The sequence below is a fragment of the Hylaeus anthracinus genome, unplaced genomic scaffold, assembly GCF_026225885.1.
Source record: "Hylaeus anthracinus isolate JK02 unplaced genomic scaffold, UHH_iyHylAnth1.0_haploid 12002, whole genome shotgun sequence".
NCBI lineage: Eukaryota > Metazoa > Arthropoda > Insecta > Hymenoptera > Colletidae > Hylaeus > Hylaeus anthracinus.
The window spans coordinates 6,117,255-6,129,947 of record NW_026534349.1 but is presented as its reverse complement, the minus strand read 5'-3'; the positions used below and the strand labels follow the sequence as shown (position 1 = coordinate 6,129,947).

At 32.6% G+C, this 12,693-nt stretch overlaps 3 protein-coding genes across 6 annotated transcripts; 1 reads left to right on the top strand and 2 right to left on the bottom strand.

The window, feature by feature from the left end:
* Positions 1-111: 111 nt before the first annotated feature.
* On the bottom strand, positions 112-3,397 carry LOC128892267 (MOB kinase activator-like 4). Its single transcript, XM_054152564.1, has 4 exons — positions 3,221-3,397; positions 2,435-2,808; positions 2,218-2,352; positions 112-2,123 (listed from the first exon to the last, which is right to left on the bottom strand). Exons 1-4 carry the CDS (start codon positions 3,278-3,280, stop codon positions 2,027-2,029), a joined length of 666 nt encoding a protein of 221 aa, XP_054008539.1. The 5' UTR covers positions 3,281-3,397; the 3' UTR covers positions 112-2,026.
* A 122-nt stretch (positions 3,398-3,519) lies between these two features.
* Positions 3,520-5,246, bottom strand: LOC128892272 (acyl carrier protein, mitochondrial). Of its 3 annotated transcripts, XM_054152573.1 has the most exons (4): positions 4,998-5,246; positions 4,432-4,539; positions 4,265-4,381; positions 3,520-3,873 (listed from the first exon to the last, which is right to left on the bottom strand). In XM_054152573.1, exons 1-4 carry the CDS (start codon positions 5,154-5,156, stop codon positions 3,694-3,696), a joined length of 564 nt encoding a protein of 187 aa, XP_054008548.1. In that variant the 5' UTR covers positions 5,157-5,246; the 3' UTR covers positions 3,520-3,693. The 3 variants fall into 3 exon arrangements, with proteins under 3 accessions (XP_054008548.1, XP_054008547.1, XP_054008546.1); XM_054152572.1 differs by lacking the exon at positions 4,265-4,381 and having other exon boundaries at positions 4,998-5,236; XM_054152571.1 differs by lacking the exon at positions 4,432-4,539 and having other exon boundaries at positions 4,265-4,390; positions 4,998-5,230.
* Positions 5,247-5,802: 556 nt separating this feature from the next.
* On the top strand, positions 5,803-12,642 carry LOC128892207 (TBC1 domain family member 9). Of its 2 annotated transcripts, none has more exons than XM_054152451.1 (19): positions 5,803-6,158; positions 6,897-7,063; positions 7,173-7,346; positions 7,421-7,517; positions 7,591-7,780; positions 7,863-7,939; positions 8,024-8,080; positions 8,146-8,350; positions 8,434-8,636; positions 8,719-9,005; positions 9,086-9,289; positions 9,363-9,694; positions 9,852-10,007; positions 10,085-10,270; positions 10,344-10,532; positions 10,648-10,810; positions 10,896-11,231; positions 11,325-11,425; positions 11,486-12,642. In XM_054152451.1, the coding sequence occupies exons 1-19, from the start codon at positions 6,115-6,117 to the stop codon at positions 11,702-11,704; spliced, it is 3,387 nt and encodes a 1,128-aa protein (XP_054008426.1). In that variant the 5' UTR covers positions 5,803-6,114; the 3' UTR covers positions 11,705-12,642. The 2 variants fall into 2 exon arrangements, with proteins under 2 accessions (XP_054008426.1, XP_054008425.1); XM_054152450.1 differs by having other exon boundaries at positions 5,808-6,158; positions 11,304-11,425.
* The last annotated feature ends 51 nt before the right edge of the window (positions 12,643-12,693 follow it).

Sequence of the window (12,693 nt, the reverse complement as noted above, 5' to 3'; positions counted from 1 at the left end):
GGCGTTTACAAAAATGAAGTAAATAAAACCATCTCCTCTCAAAGTTCTGTCGCGTTTACAAAGGTTCTCGATTACTCTAGCATTCAACCACGTAGAGAAATGAAACTGGTATCCGTATCAAGTAGAAAGTTTATTTTTTGTCGGTACATACACATTCGTTACAGAAGTAATCGTATAACGATATATTCGTGTCGTCTCGGTCTCTCCTTTGATGAACGCACCATTTTCGACTTCTTATTTACAAACCATATATACAATATTACGACAGGTGTGCACAAACATCTCGAACTTATTTATATTAAATAATACGAAATTCTATGTTAGATCGACGACTCGCTTGATAGTAATTATAACTCGTAATCGTTATAGTCTAAGCAAACTATCGGAACGTTTTCAACCCCTAACTTTAAAATCCTTTTCAGTATATGAAGGAAGGATAAATATGATATAAAAAACCTGAGGTTGAAAATGTCGTATTACAACTTGCTCGAACTACAACGACTATAAATTATATACATAGTACGAAAATTGCTGTGCCTTCGGCGGTAGTTTACTTGCAACGTAAAATAAAAAAAAAAAAAGACCGTCGCACCGCTACTGTGTTTTCGCGAACAATAAGTTAAATCGTTTGAAAGTCTTAGATTACGCTGTTGTTCATCATTGGCGAAACTGGGAGACAGATTATTTTACAATTTTTCTGATCGTTCTTTAGTAACATTGTATCAAAGTCTTACAAGCTTACAAAAATGTCTTTGCTCGAAACAAAAGACTGTCGACAGTACATTTGATTCCTTTAATTTTACATTAACCGCTGATGAAGACTACTTATTTAGAGCTTGTGTATTTGGCAGTGATGTGGATAATCGTCCTGCATTGGTATTGCTTTTCTCGGCAATGTTTTTTTTTTTTTTTTCAAAATGCGAATGTCCCGATAACGCAGCAGGACTGTAATCATTTCTTACATCTAACCCTTTGGGCAATAAAAATGTAACTTCTTTAAACTTGTACCAACAAGTAAAAAGAAGACGAATGTTTCAGGTTCGTTACCGTGGGAAATAAATATGATATAGCTAAGCATACTACTACATTTATTACCATCACTGCCATTAATATACCATATAACAGTTTATTTAATATGGTTATTCTACTGCGATTATGATTACATTATACCAATGCATTCTTTATATTTTAATAGATAAATCTATTCCCTCATTGTGAATTATACTATTCAAACAAAATTTGAGGTTATATTTATATTAATGTATTAAAAATCAGTCAATGAAAATATCTTGCAACAAATTTAGTTATTAATTTAATTATAACTTATTTATTCAAAATAAGGTACTTCTTCGTTTATTCAACATGAGAGTGAGAATCGGAAATGAATTCATTCAAGCAAAGTTTGTCTGAATTTATCTATAATTATTAATTTAAATAAACTCAAGTATTTTTACAGAAATATACAACATAAAAACAAAAGCATAAAGTATATAATAATAGAAGAAAAGTGAAACTTGAATTTCTTGTTACGTATTCGATACTTATATAGGTGATATACATTAAAGTTCAGTTTCCAAAACAATTTGAAACTGTTTTATTACATTCAGAATGTAAACGCATAAAAGAGTTAATTAATATTATAGCGACGTGTAGTTGCTAATACAGAATGGAAAGTGTAACTGTGTATAAAAAGATTACGTAACAGTTTGCTCATGTTTTCGATTATGTTATACATTTGAAATCTTAAACATTTGAATGATAAACAGACTCTGTAAATATGATCATTAAGCATGAAAATTTGCTTTGTACAATTCGTATTAAAATGACTTTTATTTTTAATATGATAAAGAACAAGAAATTCTAGTGATAAATTTGGAAATTCACAATGCCTTTTAGATGAAGTAATTACTGACCCATTTTCAATACTCTTGTCGCATTCGGAACTACAAGAGGTATTTCAGCAATGCCAATGATCTCTCTAAATCTGACAAATCGACTTTGGGCAATATACATAAATATTCAAGTCCTAGGCTTCACTTTCTGTTGTTTCCTCTTCTTCCATTATCGGTACTATTAAACTCTCCTTAGACATCAAGCTATATTTTGTTACAAACGCGGTAAACCTGTAACAAAGAAGGCCACTCGCATTAATCAAAATAAGGACTTATAAACTCTTTAAAATATTTGTATTTATAATTCCATAACTATGTATGTTACCTGCGACATAAAAATGTCTCATTCTCGAATTCATCAAATATTGTTCTGTGATGGTAGTATGCATGAGAAAAGATTCTATAAACTCTGCGACTAACAGATCCAAGTTTAGCAACTGACGATTCCTTAATACTAACCCTGGAACAACAATTATAACACACATATTAAATATCATGTTATCCTTTCCATAATTTCCAGTAATTATTTATTAAAGATATACCTGCTGGGAAAGTACTTATTGCTGTTAAGCAAGCAAGCTGCACCATCAAGTGTATGTCTGGTATAATCAATAGCTGGACACTCTTTGGGTGTTTTGTGTGCAGCACATAAAAATATCCATTGCTCAGTAGCTGTCATTTGCGTACAAGTTTCTGGATGACATTCTTCTTGCAGCCTCACTGTTAAACCATTAAGCTCCATACAAAATTGTCTGAGATGTTCATATTTCCATACAGCTTCGTCTTGTGAATCTGGCATTTTAAGTATCAAGTCAACATTAGATGGCTCTCTTCTAATCATCTGTTGGATATATTGTTGTACAGCCAGCGTACTGTCCATTTCTTCGAATGGTTCATCGGACCATCTGCAGAAGTCCTAAACGAAATAACATAAGAGATATATTGTCACGGTTCTTATATTATTACAATTGCGCCAATATTAAGAAACAATAATGATACTTCATTATTATCTGTCGAAATTCGTATCTTTATCATTAACGCATAATATGAAACATAATATATTTGTGACGCGTAAAATAACCTAAATCATGTTAATGATTAAAAGCAATCTGTGTATTGACGTATACAGAGAGTAGGATGAACGGAATAATAAGCATTATTAGGGTGTAAACAATCGTGTTTCGTGGACCGTTCATTGATTTTCATTGGATGTATGACGCATTTAAATATTTCTGCAAGTACGTTGCAAACAACTGAATGTATGGGAAATAATGGAGCGTAAAATGTAGAGGTAACAAATTGTTAACAGAAACGACATCATTATTAACCTTTGCTTTTGTTCCGGGCCTATTTCTTCTGAGGATCGTAGGTCCGTCCGCCATCTTCATTTTGCCAGTTGTTGCACTTGATCAGCGTGCGCGTTCGATCCTATCATATAAAAAAAGCTGGTGTGTCGTAATGTCAGTCTAGAGTCTAGAGACTAGCGACACCATACCACTAATTATTATTATTGGATTTTGCTTTTCATGTAAATACAATACTCTCGAATTAAATATGTATTATACAGTAATATTTCTACTTATAATTTTATAAACAGATGCAGGTTAGATATGCGTAAAATAAAATGTTACTCTAATAATTCGCTTTATTTTAATAACAATGTCTATATACAGGAAAATCAGTAGTAAATGGTTGCTTGCGAAGGAGTTATAAAGTTCGATCGTTTTTCTTTTGTTTGTACAATGTTTTAAAAATGAAAATTGTTGACTAATGCATTGTCAGAAATGACAGAGGTATTTATTTATTCATAAATATCTTCTTTGTCCGCGACGTAACGCACTATGTCTGCAGGTCGTAACAGTTTCTCTGCATCCATATCTGGTATTTCAAAACCGAATTCGTCTTCTATTGCCATTATAACTTCTACATGATCCAAGGAATCCAAGCCCAAATCAGTCATGAAATGAGACTCCAGTTTCAACTGTACAGAATTCAAGATCATTAGTTCTTAATATACATACAGAGGTATTTAAACAGCTGTTAAGTAATTGAGAAATGAAATTAATTAATTTTAACTTTTGATCTTTTTTTTAAATTAGGGATTTACAATCAGTTTAATTTTAAGACACTACGATTCAAGCAAGGTGTTAATTGATCACTATCTTTCTGAGAAGTTATCTATCAAGATATTTTAGCAAAAGTAGTAATAATCAAAATGATGAGTTCAACATCAAATAATTGGTTCTAATTATTCATTGCAACTTCATATAGTGCATCCTTTATACAGGTGTCACTGCTGAAGTGTTTCAATATTTGCAAAAACATCTTCACAAGTATCTTCAATAATGTATCATCTTGTGGTAAATAGATACCTTCTTAGGATCAATTTTATCATAGAGATTGAGTACTAAAAGTACTCGCTGGCGAATAAAGTCAAGGGTTTGTGGTGGCTTATGGCTGTAGTGGCGCACCTGCTTGACTCGAGTGTCCTTTATTCCCTGTAAAACAATACTTTATAAAACATATGTAAGTTTATAACCTTGTCAGCAGATATTTTATCATAGGCTGCAATCACTTTTAATACACGTTCTTCGACCTTCTTAGCTTTATCATCTGTAGAATATGCACGAATATTTGCACTGTTTACCTGTGTGTATTAAACCATTCTCATATTATTGTCATTACATAAAATAGATATGTATGTATGTGTATACATTTGATGTAACCTCAATCCATGATCCAAGAAATTTTTTTAACAGAATTAGAAAAGATTCCATATGATAAGGACAGAAATATTTGGTTACTGCTGTTTAATACAAACATGTGACAAGTGTATCTCAAAGTATAATCAACAATGTCAACGAAACGAAGTTCTGGGTATGAGCGTCGTAAGAATAAAATTCGTATCAGCTGCGTATAAGTATTAAAAACCGCGACAATTACATTGATCACGCTGACCGAATTAACGTCATATATTGTATTATTCTGTATTCTGCCAAAACAGTAACGATTTTAGTTACATAATACGTGCATTTAAAACACGTCGTATAAACTATTCGAATGAGGTTCGCAAGAACCACAGTATTAAGAGCGACCAGTGTTTACCTGTGTTAGAAATGCAATAGCACTTTGTCTTTCACAGTGAAACGATCTCTCATTTAATTGAAGTTGTGTAACAACACCTCGCAAACAAAATCGACTGATCGAATTTTTAAGGGTACCGGTATTCCTCATCAAAAGTCGGACACCCACGAGAGACGCCATTTTTCTCGACAACGAACGGAAAATGCAACGACAAGGCAGACTCAAACTATAGTCACTTGCGCAAACCTACAGTGCCGCAACTATTACATGAGATTCATCAATTCGCATGAATTTTCAAGCTTTTGCGACTTGCAGTTAGATGGCTAAGAACTTTGGTTGACCAATGGTTAATTCTTGCAAGTTCTCCAATTATACTCATAAGGAACGAAAAAGCAAAATACGAAACAAGTTTGTCTATTTATTACTTCCACCTAAAAGTAAAAACTGTATAATAGTAAGTTTATTGACAATTGGTGGCTGCTTATCCAGAAATTTGCATTTATGAAAAATAAAGAATTGTTGATTAAAAGGTAACAGTCCACAATAAATGCAATAGTCAAATATTTTTTAATCCTAATGTACAGAATTGAAAATTGTGCTACCCCGTCCTCCTTACAATTAACTTGAAATAAAATTAAATAACCAATGTATGAAGTATATCTTATAGAAATAGCGAAAACTATTTTCACTACAAACTTGGATGTTTTGCCACCGATGGCGCCACTAACATAAAAAATAATATTAGTATCGTTCAGACGTTGGCTGCTATCAGGAAGCATTTGCTATGCTTAGGAACAAAAAGTTTGTAAGCTCCCCCTTTTACTAATCTATTCTGTGGCCTCTCCCAATAGAATTATATCTTCAGTGATAATCGGAGTCGAAGGTCGTAAAAAAACATTTCTAGACAGTAAGCAAACTATAGTAACATTTTCATTTGAACGTATGGCGAAATTGTCAGGATCACGTATTGCAACACATACCGACGACAAACTATTTGTAGTGAAGTTCGTGTTGGTGTTTATCTTTGGCAAGTATTTTTTTTCTGCTGGAGAATCAGCGAATTTTGCGACTGCCTTGGATAAAGCCTGTTTGAATTTGTATCGTTGGTGCCATATGTGCTGGAACAACGTTGATCAATATGTGGGTGAAGCCACAAGAGGTTCTACTGGCAAATGCTTTCTGGTAAATTAATACTTGCGTATGATACCCGATGTTCTATCAGAATTACTGTTTACATCGTATGTCAAAGACAGCTGATAGCACTTTTTAAAAGGCTTGCGTGCTTCGATGTTATCAAAACTTTGCCAATTCATGTATGTTTGATTGTAGTAGAAAATCCGTTCTCCTGATATGAATTCTCTACTTGTCTAGCGATGTTATGTGCTCACGTTATGACAGAACACTGATCGAAATTAAATTCTATATTTGAAAATTTCCATACTTTTTTTTTTTAAATCTTATGTCGATATTGCATTTATGTTATAACAAATGCAATACAAGAATACGAACTGTGATGCGCACATATAGGAGATAAGACATTTGCGCTATTGAAATCACTGACAAATTATCTGCAAGATTAATTCATGCCCCTTTAATGTTGACGTACACACACCGCGAACAGAAAATGAAAAATACGCTTAATATCTCAATAAAATGAATACCCTCTTTATTGTATTACTCATTATTTAAACTAACATTTCGTAATGTAAAATATACGAGTAATGTTTTTTTCTACTCCGTTTTTTTTTTACTTATATTTTTTATAGTTTGTTTATTATTAAAGTTTAAAATCAAATAAAGTAGTAGTAATTGTTTGTAAAGTATGTGTTCTCATCTCTTAAGTGTGATGTATAAAAATTCTATTAAAAAGCATCTTGCACTAAAAAAAAATAACATACTAGATTATTATTAATTACATAGGGTAACAGAACAAGCAACTGTATACTTTGTTTTACAACGCCGTAAAGGGCATGGAAAAACAAGGAGTCTTAGTTCTATATTGGTGGGAACTATGGATAGTGTTTTTGACACTAAACCCCCACCTTTTAGAATACTTCACCAAACACCATCGTCAGAAGTTTATTGGGGTGAGAAATACATTGTTTGAAAATTTCTAAAATTACAAGCTGTTATTTGCATAAAATATATAGTAGAATACAGTGTCAACCAAACAATTTTGTTTTCAAACATATGCAGAAATTGCATGTTCCTTAACACATGAAGAAATCTTGAAAGATTGGGAATGGCTTCACTCCAATCTGATGGATACTTTAACATCATTTGACACAGAAGAAGAAATAACCGAATTTGTTTGTTGCAAGATACAATCAATTATTGCAAACAGTATTCCAGATTGTCAATTTGCAGATGGTAAATTGTTTATTGCATGATTAATTTAGAAATTGAATTTTCATACTATTAAACAAGCATTACATTATTTGCAGAAGAAGATCCAGAATCATTTAAAACTGTATCTTTCAAATTTCATCAACTTTTTAACATACCAAAAGAGGATAAATTAGTCAATTATTATTCTTGCAGGTATTTATAATCATGCTTAGGGTGTAATATTTTTATCAAACTAAAAAAATCTGGTAATATCATATTTTTCCAGTTATTGGAAATCTCGTTTACCTAGGCAAGGATGGTTGTACTTATCAGTACACCATATGTGTTTTTATGCTTATATTCTGGCCAAAGAAACAAAATTAATGGTTAGATGGGCAGATATTACGGAATTGAGTAAAACCAATTCTATTTTATTTCCTGACAGTATACATGTTGTAACAAGAGATAATAAAGAGGTGGATATAACGTTTATTATGTAATACCCAGTGTTTGTGGTATCGTATTAATGATAATTAAAATTTGTAATCTTATTTGCAGCATTATTTTTCAATGTTTCTTCATAAATCTGAGACATATTCATTGATGGAACAACTTACAAATATTGCTATGAAAAGGTAGCATTGTTGGAATTTTAAAACAAATTACAGTAAAATAAAAATTCATTCAAAATTAATATTCTTTCATTATTAATTTGATAGGCTTATAGATGAGAAAAGTGGATTTAATGAGGATAGAGAACTCTTAAATAAATTAAGGTAGATAATCCTTTAATATTTCTGATGAAAATTTGTGTTAACTACAACAACAATTACATTTTTAGTAAAAATGTACCTAAAAAACCATCTTTCTTAAAAAGAGATCTTGATGCACGAGCACACTCTGAAGCTTACAGATTACAATTCAGATTACCAGGAAGTGAAAAGTTGGATGGTAGCATTGATGTCACTCTATGGACACCGTACAATAAAAAATATGTGTGGGGAAAAATATTTTTGTCTCAAAATTACCTTTGTTTCGCAAGCAGAGTAATTATCTTAACAAACATATACATATTTACACAAATATCTACATAGAGTATAATTATTCACTAGTATCTATGATAATTCAGGTAAATGGATTGGTAAGTTTAGTTATACCTTTGAGGGAAGTAAAACTCATAGAACCTGCTGAAAATCAATCCAGTACAGGAATAGACAAATCCATCTTAGTAACAACAGCGCGATCGTCGTTTTTATTTGCTCAGATGCACGACAGAGATTTTGTAGTTCAAAAGATATCTGAACTATTAGGAAAATCTAAACTATCAATTTTGTAAGTTATCATATTTATCGTATTATTTTTAGTGTTTTATAATATCATCATATTGGAACTAATACACTTTGTTTTTTAATAGGAGTACAGATAGCGTGTATACCCACAACTCATTGCTTCAAAGTGACAGTAGCAATGAAACTAAATCTGTTAATCACTGGAAATCTCAGCCGCCGTTAATGACTTTATTTAAAGCTCCGTTAAGTAACGAAGCAGCGTTAAAACAAGAGGCCAAAGAGAAGCAATGGGAATTACACTTTGCAGAATATGGAAGAGGTATCACAATGTACAGAACAACAGAGACAGCAAAGCTTATAATACAGGGTATACCACAGACACTCAGGGGAGAAGTTTGGCTTACATTTTCTGGTAATGTTATAAATATAACAGAAATTAGGATAGATACAAATATTATGTACATAGTAAACATACGTCCTGTTTGATTGTAGGTGCTTTAAACGAAATGGTAATGAATCCTGGTCTTTATAAAACATTAGTTGACCAAGCATTGGGTAAATCTTGTCAAGCAAATGAAGAAATAGAAAGAGATTTACATAGATCACTACCAGAACATCCGGCATTTCAATCCGATACCGGTATCAGCGCGTTACGAAGAGTCCTTTCCGCGTACGCTTGGAAAAATCCACAAATTGGTAAACAAACTTATTACGCATATTTATTTTAATAATAAAATGATAAAATTTAAGGTTAACTTTCATGGGACAGGTTATTGTCAGGCCATGAATATAGTAGCTTCGGTTCTATTAATCTATTGCTCAGAAGAATCTGCCTTCTGGCAGTTATGTAATGTCTGCGAATCGTTACTACCCGATTATTACGACAGAAGAGTAGTGGGTGCTCTCGTTGATCAAGGTCTTTTAGAAGAGCTAGCTGCTGAATACTTACCAACCTTGCATGCTAGATTACAGGAACTTGGTCTTATTAAAGTTATATCACTTTCATGGTTCTTAACAATATTTTTAAGCGTTATGCCAACTAGTAGCGCGGTGAACATAATGGATTGCTTTTTCTACGATGGAGCAAAAGTAATTTTCCAGGTACAATATTTTCATCCATATACACAAGTACTTTCTGTTCCTTAATTACTTTTCGCTAGTGGAAGTATCGAATTTTATTGATATCCTTTCTAATGAATACAGAATAAAGTACATACAGAAGAAATTTGAAGTAAACAGGTCTTTCTTCCTGTGTCAGATAGCATTAACAGTACTGGAATGGAATCAAGATAAATTGCTAAATTGTCGCGACGATGGCGAAGCAATGCAGTTGTTAACAGATTACCTCGGAGGTGTATTCAATGATGAAGGACCTGTACTCCCTAGGCCAGTTGACAGTGCTACTCCTAACAGAGTAAGAATACTTTTATCGCGAATTTCATGTATATAGATGAATGTAAATTTACAAGTAGATATATATGTTCATTTTAGAGTATTTCCGTTCAAACTTTAATATACGAAGCATATTCACGGTACGGCACGTTGACCATTGGCGGAATAGAAAGGCTTCGTTTAAAGCACAGACTTAGAGTAGTTCAGAGTCTTGAAGATGGTATTGAAAAGAACGTAATTAGAAGTGTAATCGTAGACAAATACATGACAATTGAAGAATTACAGGTATTGGTAACATAATCTTGAATGTATACGTATATGAACTTATAAATCTCTAAAATCTAATATCATTATTCAGGATTTGCTGAGTTTAGTGAGGGAGGAATTAATGAGTCAACGGAGATCTGAACCTGATCGCTATGATCCGACACAGCCGCCATATGAGGCGTATAAAGTAGACTTCGAATTATTTAGAATATTATTCGGTGGTTTATCTCCATGGGGCAAATGTAGTCAAGCGGAATCTCTTTCTGCCCGACTATTTCGTGTAAGTCAATCAAATTTTACAAAACAATTAGAATTAACATCCGCGTGTATCCTAACTATATCGAATAAAATGAAGCAAATACGGATAATATTCATAAGTACTGTTATACTACCAGTTAATGGATCGTAATCGTGATGGTTTGCTAAACTTTCGGGAATTAGTGCAAGCTCTTGGAATGACAGCAACCGCCGACTTAACACAGAGATTGAAACTTCTGTATACTTTACACCTACCGCCATTACTTACACCTGTTGATTTTGAATCGCCAGTACATTCTGGTAAGTGCTGCTCGATACTTGAGAGTATTATAACGGAAGAAGAAGAAGAATGCTTTAAAGTATGGAACATTATGATTAATGACAGATGGAGCAGAAGTAGCAGCAGAAGCTACAGATTTCTTTGACAGTATGGAACAAAGCGTTGCTTCCTTAGAAATGCCAATTAGCGTTGCAGAGGAACCTACCGTAGGTACTTTGTCTCGATCGACAAGTTTAAACAGTCAGCAAGGCGATCAATCATGGGAAATTCAAAGCATGGGCAGTTTGCGTTCTATGATAGCATCTAAAGACAGTCCGCTGGATCTTAAGACTGTACCAAAAATGTCCCAAAGACACTTCATATCGCTATGGAAAACTCTTTATGACATGTTCCCTGCACAGCCGGAAGAGCAAGAAACTTACCATTGTATAGCTTCAATAGGTAAATTATACGTTCGAAAGCAGCATCAATGACATGTCCTCAAGTAAAATAAATTCATTTTCCTAAATATAGGAACTCTTTTACTTCAATTAGGCGACGTCGGTAAAAAATTTTACGTTGACCGCGATGAATCTGAGGATAGCCTGCTTTTAGCCGCTACCGCAGCTCAGCAAACATCTTCAGTTGTTGAACGAGTATGTATTATTTATATAAATCGGCTAATTTTGAAATACAATACAAATGGTTATTTTTAGTCGCCCGATCGAAATGGAAACCCGTCAAGCGTAGCTTCATCCACTGATCCTGATTGGTCAATAAGCGTGGAACAGTTCCTGGCATCTGCCTTAACAGGTCAAGCGATTGTAGATTTTTTTAGTAAGAGAGCAAACCTTACCGAAGCGATTGCAACCTTGAAAAATCGTCGATTTAATCGTGTTCATTCCTTATCGGACACTCCCGTGTTAAATGTATGATACGCGGACTCAACTGTGTATAAAAATAGTGTAAGATATACATAAAATTTATAAAGTGATAGATTGCCTTGGATAATTGACCAGCGATTTCATTTCCTAAGAAAATTTTTACATTCATTACTAATCGGATGAACAGACCTTAGTTTGAACTATAGGTTGGTAACGTGAAATACTTTTTATAATGAAATAATAATTAAAATAAATCGAAAAAATGGTACTCAATTTTCCGATACAAAAATTCAAGTAATCTGTAAATTTCACAAAATATCACTCTTATATCTCCCATTTATACTAGAATGACATTCTGTATTGAAAACGTCCAATTCTATAAGCTTACAATATTCCCCTTTAGTAAGCGTTTCTATATCGATAGCGTATATATGCCGATTTATTATGTTGATAGAACCTATTGTGATTATGAGGTACATGTTTTTCCAAAAATACCAATAATCTTAGACTATATGTAAATTCATTGGCCTACTACTGCAGTCATGTATTCATTAAAATTGGAAAAAATGAATGATACAATAGCATATACTCAGGGTGAATACTTCAAATGCAGTTCCATTAACGTTTAAGATTATTCGTGCGAGAAAAACAAGTTTCCAACAGTTGACACTAATATATATGACGAAAATATTTTTTAAAACTAAATTGTCAAATATTTATAATATAATATAATTTCCTAACTATAACATGACATATGCACAAAATTATATTCTTTCAGTTAATAGGCATGTTTGTCTCGTATATTTGAGTAAATTTAAGCAGTATAACTTTCATAAAAAAATAATGAAAGTATTTAAAATTCGTTAAAATTAATGACATGTTATATAAATTGCTTTAGCTGTCAGCAGTTATGGTAATAAAATTCATGTACAACCAAGCAGGATTTTTAAACGATATTATAATAAATCGAGATTCTATTTATACTATCATCAATTGTAAACAATACTTGACAATTCCTTAAAATATTTTACAGCTTGTAC

Bases quoted from the DNA above. Each gene is read 5' to 3' on its own strand.
- LOC128892267 (XM_054152564.1), bottom strand. From the start codon at position 3,280: ATGAAGATGGCGGACGGACCTACGATCCTCAGAAGAAATAGGCCCGGA. The intron at 2,809-3,220 runs GTTAATAATGAT...TATTTCGTTTAG, and splicing joins GGCCCGGAACAAAAGCAAAG to GACTTCTGCAGATGGTCCGA. The intron at 2,124-2,217 runs GTAACATACATA...TCTTTGTTACAG, and splicing joins GAGACATTTTTATGTCGCAG to GTTTACCGCGTTTGTAACAA.
- LOC128892272 (XM_054152573.1), bottom strand. From the start codon at position 5,156: ATGGCGTCTCTCGTGGGTGTCCGACTTTTGATGAGGAATACCGGTACC. The intron at 4,382-4,431 runs GTTATAAACTTA...CAGGGAATAAAG, and splicing joins ATAAAATATCTGCTGACAAG to GACACTCGAGTCAAGCAGGT. The intron at 3,874-4,264 runs GTATCTATTTAC...AATTCTGTACAG, and splicing joins ATAAAATTGATCCTAAGAAG to TTGAAACTGGAGTCTCATTT.
- LOC128892207 (XM_054152450.1), top strand. From the start codon at position 6,115: ATGTGGGTGAAGCCACAAGAGGTTCTACTGGCAAATGCTTTCTG. The intron at 7,518-7,590 runs GTATTTATAATC...ATATTTTTCCAG, and splicing joins GTCAATTATTATTCTTGCAG to TTATTGGAAATCTCGTTTAC. The intron at 10,811-10,895 runs GTAAGTGCTGCT...GATTAATGACAG, and splicing joins TGAATCGCCAGTACATTCTG to ATGGAGCAGAAGTAGCAGCA.